The 14736-nt window shown below is 37.6% G+C and overlaps 1 protein-coding gene across 3 annotated transcripts in view; it reads right to left on the bottom strand.

Annotated features, from left to right (window-relative positions):
* The window catches only part of Pparg (peroxisome proliferator activated receptor gamma), a 129897-nt gene that overhangs the window by 58495 nt on the left and 56666 nt on the right, over nucleotides 1–14736 (bottom strand). Inside the window, exon 1 of one of the 3 annotated variants that reach the window (XM_005365038.2) lies at nucleotides 10378–10459. The exons of the other annotated variants lie outside the window; for them this stretch is intronic. Within the exon in view, the coding sequence (XP_005365095.1) occupies nucleotides 10378–10459 (82 nt within the window). Of the gene's footprint in view, nucleotides 1–10377; nucleotides 10460–14736 lie in introns of those variants that run through there. 3 annotated transcript variants of the gene reach the window in all.

Below are 14736 nucleotides of genomic sequence, written 5' to 3'. Positions count from 1 at the left end.
GGGTTGTAGCTCAGTGGTAGAGCGCTTGCTCAGCACGTACAAGATCCTGGATTCAATTTCCAGCACAGAAAGAGAGGGGGGAGAAAGGACACCTGAGCTAATGTTTCAGCCCTCAGTATTTACAGTGCTTGATTAAGAGCCCCGAGTCTTGGATACTGGACTGAAATGATCTCTTTTACTCCTTGCAACAGCTCTGCACAGGATACTCAGAATGCTTTCATTGGTTTGCTTTTTTTTTTTTTTTTGACAGGGTCTTACTGTGCAGCTCTAGCTGCCTTGGAACTCACTTTGTAGACTAGACTGTCCTTAAACTCACAGAGTTCCTCCTGCCTCTGCCTCTAGAGAACTGGGATTACAGGGATGTGCCACCAAGTACTCAGAATTCTTTTATTTATATTTATATATATATATATATATTTATTTATTATGTATACAATATCCTGTCTGTGTGTATGTCCATAAGAGGGCACTAGACCTCATTCCAGATGGTTGTGAGCCACCATGTGGTTGCCGGGAATTGAACTCAGGACCTTTGGAAGAGCAGGCAATGCTCTTAACCACTGAGCCATCTCTTCAGCCCCTCAGAATTCTTAAAGAGGAGTAATCAAACACTGATGATATATTTCAGTGACAAAACACATGCCTAACATATATGCGGCTGAGTTCTAAGCCCAGCTCTGAAAGCTTTGAGGGAAATATGGCACAAATACAAAAGTAATTTGTGGACAATTATTAGCAAGAGCTGGGTGTTGAGCACAAAGGTCTGAAACTCTGTGCTCACACATTTAACCTCTTTTTTTAAAAAAATTTTATTTATTTATTATGTATACAGTGCTCTACCCACATGTATTTCTGCAGGCCAGAAGAGGGCACCAAATCTCATTACAGATGGTTGTGAGCCACCATGTGGATGCTGGGAATTGAACTCAGGACCTTTGGAAGAGCAGGCAGAGCTCTTAACCACTGAGCCATCTCCACAGCCCCACATTTACCATTCTGCCTAGGAAAATATCTCTTTTTTTGATCTTCCAGATTTACACTAACCATCAACATATTTCTTTCTTTATTAAAAATTAATTAATTTTTTTTAAATTTAATTTTATGTTCCAACCATAGTTCTCTCTCCCCCCCATACTCCCCTCCTCTTCCCCCATCACACCCCCGTCTATTCCTCCCAATGGGTAAGAGCTCCCATGGGGAGTCAACAAAGTCTGGCACATTAGGACCAAGCCCCTCCCCCTTGCATTAAGGCTGAGAATTGTATCCCAATATAGGGAATGGGCTCCAACAAACTAGCTGATGCACCAGGGATAGATCCTGGTCCCATTGCCAGGGGCCCCTCAGTCCAAGCTTCCTTCGATAGCTCAGTTGGTAGAGTAGAGGACTATGGTGAATGGTCATCAACCATTTCAACAGCTCCTGCTGGACCAGGCATGACACAGGATGCTGGTTGATGCTGGTGATAAAGAATAACTCAGAGAAATATATTCAGAGGGTAATGAAGCAGTGTGGCAACATCTCATAGAGTCTCTAGAGCTTAGTGACTTGGTTAGCAATGACTTTCAAGAGACATTCAACCATGGATTTTTCAATGTCTTCTTGTTTTAGTTATTGTCATGATACTCACAAGTATGGCTCCTACTTGTTTACTCAGCCAACCCTTCCTTAATGATATATGTAAATCACAGCATAGTACAAACTAACTTGTGAATTATATGGTTCCTTTCCCATCAATAAACCAACATCCAGAGATAAAAATCTTCCGAAAACATTACAGGGGAAAAAGCTATTTTGTAGTAATTGTTGTTTCCCATTTAACAGTAAAAGAACATGGGCATAATGATAGGCTTATGAATACAGTCAGTAAGAGACTGGGTGGGCAAGAAAACATCTTTTCTGTCTCCTGGCCCAGAACCCTTTGAGCTTCATGGTGTTCTTACTATATTGATATAATATGTTGAAAAAGAGACTTTTATCCTAAGCCAATTTTTATAGATCAAGATGTATTTGGTCTTAATTAATATATACGAGTCACCATCAAATTTCAAAAGCCTTATGCAAGAAACCATTTTACCAGATGACAGACTGTCACAGAATAAAATACAGAAGAAATATGCAACATAACTATTCCTGTTCTGGCTTGAATGTGAAATGTACCCTACATTCACATGTTGAAGCACTTGGTATCCAGATAGCATGCACAGTTTTGGGACCTTCAAGAGGTAGGGCCTACCTGGAGCAAGTAGGCTGTTGACTGGTGAGCCTTGAGACTCACTTCATCCTTTATTTAGTCTTTTTCTGCTTCCTGTTCCCTAGAGGCGTGAGGACTTGAGAAGTCTGAACTGCCTACTGACATTTCTAGCCATAGTGATACCTTCTCAAACCAGGATCCCCAATAAATCCTTCTTTTTCCAGGTCATTTCTTGCCAAGCATTTGGTCACAGTGAAGAGAAAAATGTGCACTACTAACAAAAATAATAACCTCCAACTGAGTGGGAAGGTTAAAGGAATGATTCATCTAATAGGTTAAGCATTGTGGTGATCTGAGTTGTCACATAATAAATACAGATAACCTTTCCTGTTACTTTTGTAGGTTGTTGTTCTGAACATTATCAATAAAGAAGGAAGGAGCATTGCTATGTCCAATGCCCAGATTCAAATTCTGCCTTGGAGGTCTTAGTTTCGTGATCTCTCTACAGCTAATTTTGCTATCTCATTCTGTTCTGAAGACAAATGAGATAATATGCGTAAAACACCTAGCATGGGGACGGATACTTATTAAGCTCTAAATAAACAATAGTGGTAATTTTTGTACATATTAGTAGCCAGAGTCCCATCGACGTATAAAAGGTGGGCTAAAAGCCTCCAAAGTGGCCTCTGGGGGGCAGGAAGAGGAAGAAACACCAGCAGAGTTCTATTGTTCGAATAGAACTATGCCTAAAACAGATGTCTTGTTTTAAAAACCTGTGGTAAAGGAGAGTGAGTGCCTGGCTCCTCAAAGTTACTCACTCCAAAGCTTAATTGTTCCTTTGTGGCAGGGAAAGTCTTTCTTATTTGGCATCCCCCCAACTGTATTATACATATGCTAATGATGTTCCTTTAAAAATCATTACACAGAAAAATATCAGGTAGTCAAGCAAATTTAGAATGCCTGTGTTAGGCAAGGTTGAACATGTTGTCTGCAAGACTTAAACTCATGATTCACACTCAGGGAAAGAAACATGCAGTCTTACAGTTTAATGTTTGAAGGACAACTGCTTATGAAACCACAGTCTACTGATATTGGAGCTTTTAACTATTCCTTTCAAAATTATTGCAGTGTAATCATGGCCAACCAACTTAACCCCAAACTACAGGAAACTACACTGTGGAGGTGAGAGGAGAAGAAGGTGTATTTGGAAAAGGCAACACTGTAGTAAAAAGGTTGAAGGCTTATGTTCTATAGTAAGAGGTTAACAGTTGGGAACACAGTATAAAAATTAGCAGCCAAGCACATGATTCTCAAGACATGGAGGTGAATGCCAAAAGAGAACTCTGTAGTTAAATATCAGTACTTTTGAAACAGAATTATTGTGGTGGGGATCTCTATTATTCTAATTAAAATCTTTATGCTGACCGATTTCTAAAAAATGATGTCTTCATTTGATTACATTAAAAATTAAGTCTCATATATCCTTTATTTTTAACTCTACCACTGAACTATATCCCAACCTCTTAAACACTTTTAACTGTAGTATTTTCCCATGATTTCACCTAACAAGTAGGAGTAAATCTATTCCTTGCATGTACTTTGTGTTATTAAAAAGGAATGCTTGTGTAATAATATAGAAAAGTAGAAAAGATATATCAAAATAAAAGCCTAGATTAAAAGATGACTCTCCTCTGAGTTACACACTTATAAAATAAAAGTCTATTTATTTACTTTAAAGAATTGTGGGCATCTATGTGCGTGTGCACCCCTGCTCACCTGTACACATGTGTTCAGGAGCCCGATTATGTGTGGGAACCAGAGGAAAATGTTGGATGTCACCTTCAGGACATCACTCACCCTAGTTTTGACACAGGTTCTCTCACTAGTCTGGAGCTCACCATTAATTAGGTTAGTGTGACTGACCACTGAGCCCTAGGGATCTATCTGCTCCTGCCCCCTCAGCAGTGGGATTACAAATGTGTGCCAGATTTTTAAAAATGTGGGTTCTGGGGATTAACTCAGGTTGTGTCTTCTAGGCAAGTGCTTTTCTCAAGTGAGCCATTTCCTCAACCCCGGCATCAACTTTCTTCTCCTTAGTGTCACAGGCCTTTCTTTACCAAAGGAGGAAAATGACTCTGAATTTCATTCAGAGAAGCATAATTTAATAATGATAGCTAACAATTTTAATCACTTACGCAGCAGGTATTATATCTTATGCCCATCTTGCATGTACTTTTGTGTATGATACATAAAGTATAATTTGCATTTAAAACGGTCCAAGAAGTTATATATAGTTATTACCACCTAATAGTGTTAAAAATAGGCTTAGAGTTAAGTAAATTTCATAACATTACATAGTTAATTGATATTAAAGCAGGAATTTAAATAGAAAGGTTTAGAGATGAATTCTATGTTGTGCCATGTGTTTATTTTTTATAAGAAAACATAAGTAGACATTCTGCTGTCTACTTAGGACTGTAATAAAAGTCAAACCCAGTGTTTCTCTGACTTGATTTCCCACTAGTGGATTTGGCAGAAGATGAAGCATCAAATATGTATATCTATTTGAATATTTCTTTATAATAGCAAATGGTATACAAAACAGTTCCAGGACAGCCAGGATGTACATAGAGAAACTCTGTCTCAAAAAAAAAAAAAACCCAACACCCCCCCAACACCTCCCCAAAAGACCTTTATCAGATGTATTTTTTACAATTATTTTTTTGACGGTTTGTACAGAGCTACAGTCAAGGATGTTTCAGAGGAAAAGTACCTGTGGAAGAAAAGGAGCGGAGGGAGAAACACCAGGCAGGACAATGCATAGAATATGGGGGGGGGGGGCTAGAAAGAATGTCAGTGATGTTGAAGCACAGCCAAAGGGAGATGGACAGGAGAAGAAAGGAACTGTAGAAGTCTCCTGGGGTGGGGAGACAGTTTTCATTACCTCTGAATTGGAGCCTCTAAAGGGTGTTGAGCTAGGGACAGGCCTGACTTTTTAACATGATGGATAGGAGGTGGGTGGAAAATAATATTGGGAGGAATGACAGACACATTAAACAAACAAACAAACAAACAAACAAACAAACAAAATCTGTCAGGAGACCACTTTCTGGTGCAGAGGTAGTATATTGGATCAGACTTTGGCAGCCTCGGAGGTAGAGGAGAGAGCACATTTTCAGACGGGAGGAGACAAGAACCATAGACGTGGCTTTTCAGAGAAAATTTCATGCTTCCAATTGGAAGAAAGCTTCCAATTCATAGGTTGAATAGGTTGAAGTTCCCTGAACCTGACCTTGAAAAACAGGGAGGGTTTGACAACTGGGAAAGGCTTTTAAGGACATACTAAACTTGGAGGCAAGAGGGAATGTGGGTCTATTTTTGCAAAATGAAATTGTCTGAAGAGGGCTTGACAGGTCCCTTCCTGGGATATGGTGGGAAGGAAGGTAAAATATAAGAAGTGGAGCCATGCTAGCAAAAGGCAGTGAAAGCCAGGCAAAGGTATGGACTTCACAACACTATGATGCCTTGCAAGCAGTGGATACTCAGTAATAGTCAAGGCTGCTGGAGACAGCTTTAGGGCTGCTCATCTGCCAGTCTAGTGTGGACATAAGAGCTTCTGCCCGGGAGAGCAGCTGAAAGGCCACACAGGAAGCCTGGTACAGACTGAGAAGGGGTAACTCACATGTACCTGACAGTTGACTGTTTAAAATCTACTTTATGGTGTTAACCACACATGGTGCTTTCCACATGAGGGCACCTTAATCTTGTGTTGGCAATTTCTTATTCAAATAAAAATTACATGGGTCTAAAGCACTGTGTGTTCAAATAGCCACGTGACCTCCATTCTGGAGTTGTGAGAGTGGGATTGCAGCTGCTGTTAGTTGCACATGCAATTTCTGTGTTTGTAAACCAGCTACAGGCGTAAAACTGTGTATTCAAAGGAAGGAGCATCCCAGTAGAAATGTACAGAAACTAGATTCCATTCAAAGGACTCCAACACTTTATCAAATATATTTTCATAAACACTTGGCACCAGTAGATGGAAAGGAAGCAGCCACTAACTTTCATATCACTCTAGTGTGTCCAAAGAAGCTAAAATAATGAAACTGTGAGTCAGTTGTGATCCCTCAATTCAGTGAAGAAATTTACTCAGCCCAGATATCCTCTGAATGCATACATAACAAAATAGTGCGATTTTAGGATTTCTCCAGCATTACTTCTTCAGGCCAAAGGTATAACTAAGGGAGTGTACTCATGGACACAATGAGCTGACAATATCAGAGCTATGACTGTATTTTTTGTTAAAGAGATCATATTTTATACCACATATTTTCCACTCATATTTTACTACATATTTTTCACTCACATTTTAGCACTTTGAGTTATTCTACTGCTTTTAGGTTACTTTCAAAACCAACTATGATGGAATTAACAAAAGTCAGCCAGTTGTGGCGGGCCTGCCTGAGCCCAGCACTCAGGAGGAAGAGGCAGAAAGAGTGTGGATTTAAGGTTTGATAGCAAGACCTTGCTTTAAAAAAATGTATTTTCTTGTGACATTTCTTTCACATTTTTCAAATACTTTAATTCCACAAATATTGAGAGAATATAAGAGAATTGACCATTTTAGAAAGATACCAAGTCTAGAAATCAACTTAATTCAAGTTTTAGAGTTTAAGAAAGAAGTTCAAAACAGTTAAATTGAAAATACAGACAGAACTAGAGCTAAGTTAAAGAAAAAGTTAATACCAACAACTACAGAATTCTCTAAAAATGCCTTGAATTGTTTTTCATTCTTCACTTCTGGGGATGGAACCAGGGTTTTTGTGCATGCTAGGTAAGTACCTTCCCCCCAAGCTATATTCCAGTTATCTGAATTGCTATTGCACAGGAGATTATGAAATTCAGAGTTGTATCAATAATCTAAATTTTTTCTGGACTTTCACTTCAATAAATAAAGACTATCAGAACTTTGACAGTTTTTTAAAAAAATGTCTCTGAGGAAAAAGATGAACAATTACTGCTTCCATTTAAACTCAGAGAATAATTTCAATTTTGGGCAGTTTGGTTTCTTCAGAGCTGAATGTTAATGCAGTGGGAAGCAATTTCCCCATCTTAAACACAACAAAACAAAGCAATCCAAGGCTGGAGATAGAGCTCAGTGGTAGAGAACTTGCCTGGCAAACACAACTCCTGAGGTCCATCCCTAGTACTGTAAAGTTTTTTGTTATTGTTGTTTTTTTTTTTTTAAGATGAGATATAGAGCTGTTTTCATCAAGCTTGTATTTCCTTTTTTAAAGCACTCATGAGGGGAGGTTCATAAAGATGCCCCATTTTTAGCATTGGCAGGATCGTAGTGAGCATAGCTGTAAAACGAGGCCTTTTTATTCAAAAAATGCTACTCATTTTAGTGCAAAGTAGATGATTCCAGGTTCTGTTTTCCATATTCTTTAAACTGCTTAAAAATCAGATACTCTATTCTCAAAGTTTTCTGTTTCATTCTCCAGTAACAAATATGACAAGACTAAAAACAATAAACTTCACAGAGGGCTTTAGATCTGCTTTTATAAACACTGTGCTATTCAATCTTCACAGTAACCCCATTAAAATAAGGCCCAAAAGGAAAAAAAGAAAAGAACCTGCTCCATTCACAAAAATTGTATGTAGGCAAAATAGGACTGGTCCTTACATTTTGGTCCCTTTAACCTTCTGGCCAAGTAAGAACTTCAATTATCTGTTTTTAGCATACCATTGCCTAGAGCCCCTTACACAGTTTAAATGTCCCCCATAGAAGTGTATGTAATCAACACTGCTCCATCTCTGTGGGACTCTGGTTTCGAAGGGCTCTATTGCAGCATTTATCATGTCTCTGAGGCGCACTTCCATTGCTCAATCAGATCCAGAGGACAAGTGTCATCATCCTTCAAGCTCTGGTGCAACAGCCGAAAATTATAGAATCCACACAGGACTGAATCTGGCACTCAGAGCGGGAGGCGTATTGAGCATGGGCCTGAGGAAGCGTCCCTTCCACTGTGCCAATTTTGATTAGTGGAAATCAGAGCCAGCACGAGGTTACTTAGGATTGCCTGAAGAACTCTTGATGAAAAAGAAAAGGAGTGGGATGAAAGGGACAGAATGCTCATGGAGCCTAGGAAAAAATGTACAGATGTTCTCTTTGGGTATAATGGCTAACTAGGAGACTTTAACTTCATGGATATGACCAATGCAGCTGTATCTCTAGGACCAAAACTAAACATGTAGGCTTTCTTTTCCTTTCTTTTTTCTCTTTTCTTTTCTTTTCTTTTCTTTTCTTTTCTTTTCTTCAGTAGCAGTACCCAGCTACAGTACCACCACCCAATTTACTTTGCTTCAGATGCGGAAGAATGAACACCTAAGACGATGGTCTAGGTTAACGATAGAATCTCTATGGCACTTCATCAGTGCTGGCTTTAGACAGCTAATGATGATTGCAAACTTGATCTATTTTCAAGTTTATCTGTCTGTTTTAGCAGGAGTGGAATAAATATTTTATGATCAACCACAAAACACAATAGAAGTAACAAACAGTTTGCTGAACTTTAGTAGCTCAAATTAATATTTTAATAACTTTAAAAAACCAGATACTATGTTATCCAGGCTATCCCCAACTCTTGTTCATGATAGATCCTCCTAGCCCAGTCTCCCAAGTAGCTGAGACTACAAGCCACAGTATCACACCTGGCAAATGATTCTATTTTGTACCACTTTAATGAAGAAAGAAAGTCTTATGTTAGTATACTAGAGAGATTTCAGACTCAGAGAAATTACATTTAGGACAGTCATGGCATCAAAATAGAGACTGGTACAGAATAAAAATCTTAAATCACCTAACCATCCCTTGCCATAAGCGGCACTTACCCTGGAGTCAACCTAAAATATTTATTGTGCTACATTTTAGACAAGTTCTTTTCAAAGAGATAAAACCACCAAAGTTGGAATCGACTATTTCATAATGTAGGCAGGATATTTTGCCCTGAGGCAGGCTAAAACTAATATGGATATCTTTTATAGCTTACAGTAAAATAGAATATTTTATAGAATATAATGAAACTAAACTCCTGTATAAAAAACTCAGGTGACAAAAATATACACTGAGTTAATGACAGAACTGGGGGTCAGATCAGGGATAGAGAGTCATTCAATCCTGAGTTGGGTTCTTAGCATATACACAAAAACAAAAGCAGAATAAAATTTCAGGAAACATTTTTTGCACTCTCAAAACTGATATTTTTAAAATTGTGACATACATGTTCAAACTTTAGGCTTCCAGAAAAATTAAAGGGCAAAGTTATTCATTTTAACCAACAGATTATTTTAATGCTTTCACACTTCCATTGTAAAACACAAGTCACTCTACTCAAACAACCTATTTTATATTCAATCTATGAGATGAGAAAAATAAACAAACACTAAACTACATAAGAAATGATACAAAATAGAAGAAGTTGTGCTTAAGAAACTCCAGTAGAAGGAGCTATAGAAATAGAGAACATTTTGCAATGGACAAGAAGAAAAGGGTGGAAAAAGAGACTTTTGTCCCTGCACAACAAATCTAAATAGAAGTGATGGTGAATCATTAGTTTAGCATGTGTCTAGCCTTACAGAGACCTCTGAAGAAATGAGGGCAGATTGTTAGTTTAGCATGGATCTAGCCTTACATTTTCCTTGTGTGTAAAGTGAGATATTCTTCAATTCAGCTCAGAGTATCCTAAAAATTCTAAAAAAAGAATCTAATATGTTCCTATGCTCTTGAAGAAAAATAAAAATTCTATAAGAGGGATAAGAACTGCTATGAAAGATATCTAACACAATAAAAGAGGGAAAACTGATTCTTCAAGTGTTCTAAAATACTCACACATATTTTTGGGACATGTATGTAAATGCAGGAAACAAAAATGAACAGGTCTGATTTTGTATATCAAAATATCATCAACACTTATAATTCAGGAGATGGAAGTCATGCACAGAAATAGCTATGAATTAGGTTAGGGTTCCATGCTGACAGCTCTGAATATGTTTATAAGTGACCACCATAGAAATGATCAAAGGATTAAAATATTGTAATGAATATGTGGAAAACAGACATGCAATTTCACCCACACACGAGTGCCCGCAGCATCCCCGGCAGCAATGTCAGAAGTGGACTTTACCTTGTGAAGTGCTCACAGGCAGAGCATCAACGAAGGCACCAGGCTCTGGGTCAACAGGCGAGTCTCCCAGAGTTTCACCCATAACAGCATAAAACAGATTTGGTGTAATTCACACTGGTTTTGTCTACGTCTTGCAAAAGATCAGTTTGTTAAAGGAAAAAGGCTTGTGGTCATAGAGCTTATGAATATGCTAATGAGTCAAGACACCAGTCTTCAAATATTTGGGAGAGGTGGGAATAAACACAGAAAGGATCAGGCCTGACTTGGCTGGCACTGTCCTGAGCAAGAGCCAGTTGTGACAAAATGGTGTGTCATAATGTTGTCTGCTGCTTTGGCAAGACTTGGTACATTACAAGGAAAACGTTGCTACACTGTCTCGCCAGTGACCCACACGTTCGGTGTCTTGTGAGGGGTGTGAACTGTACAGTATTTGCAATTATCAGAGCAGAGATTGTTCAATATTTGATTGTTTTTAAAATTGTAGTAAAATACACATAATGGCTTTTTAAATGGAAAACTTTATTCTTTAATTTATGAAATAGCAGATAAATGTATTTGAGTAAAGTTTTTCTTAAGTATTCATCTTTAGTTGAATCTTCTGATCACATTATTTAAAGAAAACTCTAGAATTAAAATACATATACATTCTTAATATAAATTTGCTACCCACATGTTACTGAATGATACATTTCAAGGTGATTTTCAACAAGTTTACAAAAGGTTCAAAATATTACTGCTATCCAAATTCTATAAAACTGAACAGTTGACAGAATAAAGTCCTATAAATAAAGGCTATAATTTTATACATCAAAGTATTTGTTTTAAATGTGTTTATCTACTAATAGCAACTGCAGCAATGCTCCAATGGCTGATGCTGAATGTTAAGTGCTTTGTCACAATGAAAAAATTGGAGTCCTCTCTGAGAATAATACATTACCAGAAGAAAAAAAATTACCGTGCTAGGTTGGCAAGGAATTGTGGTCAGTTTTGTAATCAGGAAAATGCTGGCTTCTTGCTTAAGGCCTTTGCCCTTTTTGGCAGAAAAAACACTAGCCGTGCCAAACTGCTAACGTGGGAGCAGCCCTTGTCACTTAAGTGGCCTAATAGAATTCAGTGACTTGCAGACTTTAAAAGAGCCCATACACAGGGCAGTATATCAGATAGCAATAATTCCCTGAATTATATTCATCCTGATAGCCCCCAAATGGAATAACCATATATCTAGTTAATCTATGTTGAGTAACTATTCATTCTTCAATGGGACTAGCAAGAGTTTCCCTGTTAATCATGAAGCAATAGCTTAATGGGAAAATACTCATGGAGTCTAACTAGCACATGGTGAAGTGAGAAGTTGGCAATTGGATCATTTAACCCCCTAAAACATTACTAAAATAATTCAAGCTAAAGTAAGTTTCAAGGTAGTCCAAATGATGGGGTTAATAATCACTGTTAGTAGGGTTAGTTTTATCTCTAATTTAAATTCTCAATAAAAGAATTTCTCCTTCCTTCTCAATGCTTACAAATGTCTTTACATTACAAAGTAATCAGACATAAGGATGGAATCACAGACATAGGGACATTATATTTAAGGATGTGATGGATTCCAAAATTCTTGGTAGAACTCACAGGTCAAAATCAATCACTAAAGTGAAGAACAGAAACAAGCAGAAATAAGTTTTAATAGAAACACTGGAGTCTCATTCTATCTATTGATATGCCTATGTGATGTTCCTAGTATCTGTGTCTAGAAAGCAAACTTCAGCCTCATTTCCTATGAAGATCAACATGTCATTTGGTTCCTTTTTTCCTGTTCCATGGTCCTGATTTAACTTTTTAAACAGTGTTGAGGAGGAGAAGTGTAGAACGGTAAAGCTTTTTCTTGGTATGTGTAGGCCCTGGGTTTGATTCTCAGTGCCCTACCATCAAAAGGGGAACATTCGTTAAGACCTTCTTAAGTTTACATGTGTATTTGAAATGCTAACATATGGCAGAATGATACCATTTTAGAAGGAGTGCAGATAAGATGAGAAAGGGAGGCCCCTGGGTAATAAGTGTGTCTTCTAAATTAAAAAGAGAGACAAGGCCAGTACTGGAACTAGATTCCAGTGCCCAGGCGCCATAAGGATAGAGGAGGAGAAGGCTTAACAGGGATATTAATGAGTACCTACATTATTCTATTTTCAATACCAATTGGGGGCTGGTCTTTCGATACATTCTTTCCCATGTTCTCACATTCCCTCAATGCTGATGTAGCTCATTCATTTCGTGTGACTCAGTGTGGATCTTCTCAGTTCGGTTTCTAAGGTCAACAGTCTCACTTGGTTCTCAGGTTCCGTTTCAGTCTCTGTTATTTTCTGGGCTGGGCACCACCCAGGGCACCACCCAGGGCACCATGAAAATCTAGTCTTTCCAACCATCCTTCAAGGGATAAAATTATGGACTCTTTGCTTAATGCTTCCCTTTCTCTCCCTCCCCCTTCCTTTCTCCCTTTACCAACATATAACTTGTGTATTTATTGCTTAACTAGGCTTTCTGAGTCTACTTGTTCTTATTGTGTGTTTGTTATTCAACCATACAATTATTTCAGCATTTACTTATTCCATAGTACACAAATCTACCTACATATACTCCTAGAATTGTGTTTTGTCGTTCTGTCTTGCCTACTTTTTTAATTTTAAAGCAAAAGCCTTGTAATTATATCATATACATTTATTTATTCAATTTGTTATATTTCATTCATTTGTTCAACAAATATTTATTGATAATATAAGAGATGGCAGACGTTAAGCTTTGTGCTAGGGTACTAATGAACAAGATGGGTGTGCTTTTATGGGCTTCAAAAATAGCCAATAAACAAAAGTCACAGTTTAAATAAAAATAGAGCATTGAACAGAACAGGCTAAATAAATGTTGCTTACATATTCGATGGCACATTTGAACTATGCAATACACAAAACACCTAAGTTACATAATGTATATAGTTTAAGATAGCTGATGTTTATGTTTATTACAACCTGTTGTACTACCATACTGTAGTGCTAGGTCACTTAAGAAATAATTTGTTCCCATAGACATTCAGAAGTTGAAAATAGCTGGGCGGTGGTGTTGCATGACTTTAATTCCAGCACTTGGGAGGCAGAGGCAGGTGGATCTCTGTGAGTTTGAGGCCAGCCTGGTCTACAAGAGCTAGTTCCAGAACAGCTAGGACTGTTACACAGAGAAAACTGTCTCGAAAAAAACAAAAAACAAAAACAAAACAGAAGTTAAAAATAAATGGAGTCAATCTCATTTTTATATAACTGTCCATCTGTTTTGTTCTTAAATATTGGAAAGACTACAAATTTTGTTTTCTATCAGTTTCAACATCCATCCACCCATTAGGTATTACTGTAGACACCCCCGATAGAGACATTAATAGGCATAGTTTTTAGCTTCAGTGAGTTCACATTTAACTATATTTACTAAAATTATCCAAACAAACCCAAAAGAGTGATCATTTAGCTTACTTAACTTTGAAAGTCAATTAGTATATATTAACATAGGAAATATATTTGCTTTAGTAAAGTTGTTATCGGGGGCAGTACTAGTCATCAGAAAATTCATAATGTCATAGGATTATGACATGTAGGTAAATGTCTTTGTCTTTAAAACCTTAATAATCCTAATGTTCTACTCTTGAAATTGACGGTGAGCTTCACAAAGGAGCTGGCAGCAGTAACATCATAACACTACCAAAGTGTTATCAGAATTTTGCACTTCAGTGGAGAAGATCATCAGCACTGATTCAATGGAAAGATGCCCGGAAGGATAATTTTACAGAGTCAAGAAAAAGGACACCTGACATGAGAGAGGACTTGACTTATATGGAGGAATGTAGGACTTTCTGTAATATGGAGTAGATCAGCATCTTGCCTTGGATTTTGGGAATATAAGGAATGTGGATTTGGTTGTGGATTGAATATTACATTCTTCATAAGAAAAAGAATGTAGATAATGGATTATACAACAAAGAAGATGGAAAGCTTATTTTTAATTCATGTGTTGCCAAAGTGAGCACAGAAAGCTGATTTAATTCTCTCTCAGTTTGTGATACCTGAAAACGCTCTTCAGACTCGAGAGGGAGGGGGAGAGGAGGGGGGGGAGGTTAGGATGGGAGGCTGGGAGGAGGCGGAAAATTTTTTTTTTCTTTCTTAATAAAAAAAAAAAATAAAAATAAAACAGATGCATGTCAAGGATAGAACTTCTCCTCCTACCCCAATTCAGCAGGATCTTAGAAATCACAGAAAATGAATGAAAAAAATACTGCATTCCATAAAAAATTAACCTATTTTCTATGTTAAGAATTATGCATAAGCCAAA

Source organism: Microtus ochrogaster, unplaced genomic scaffold (assembly GCF_000317375.1).
Source record: "Microtus ochrogaster isolate Prairie Vole_2 unplaced genomic scaffold, MicOch1.0 UNK1, whole genome shotgun sequence".
NCBI classification, from domain to species: domain Eukaryota; kingdom Metazoa; phylum Chordata; class Mammalia; order Rodentia; family Cricetidae; genus Microtus; species Microtus ochrogaster.
The sequence above is the reverse complement of the archived record's forward strand: the minus strand, read 5'-3'. Positions and strand labels throughout refer to the sequence as shown.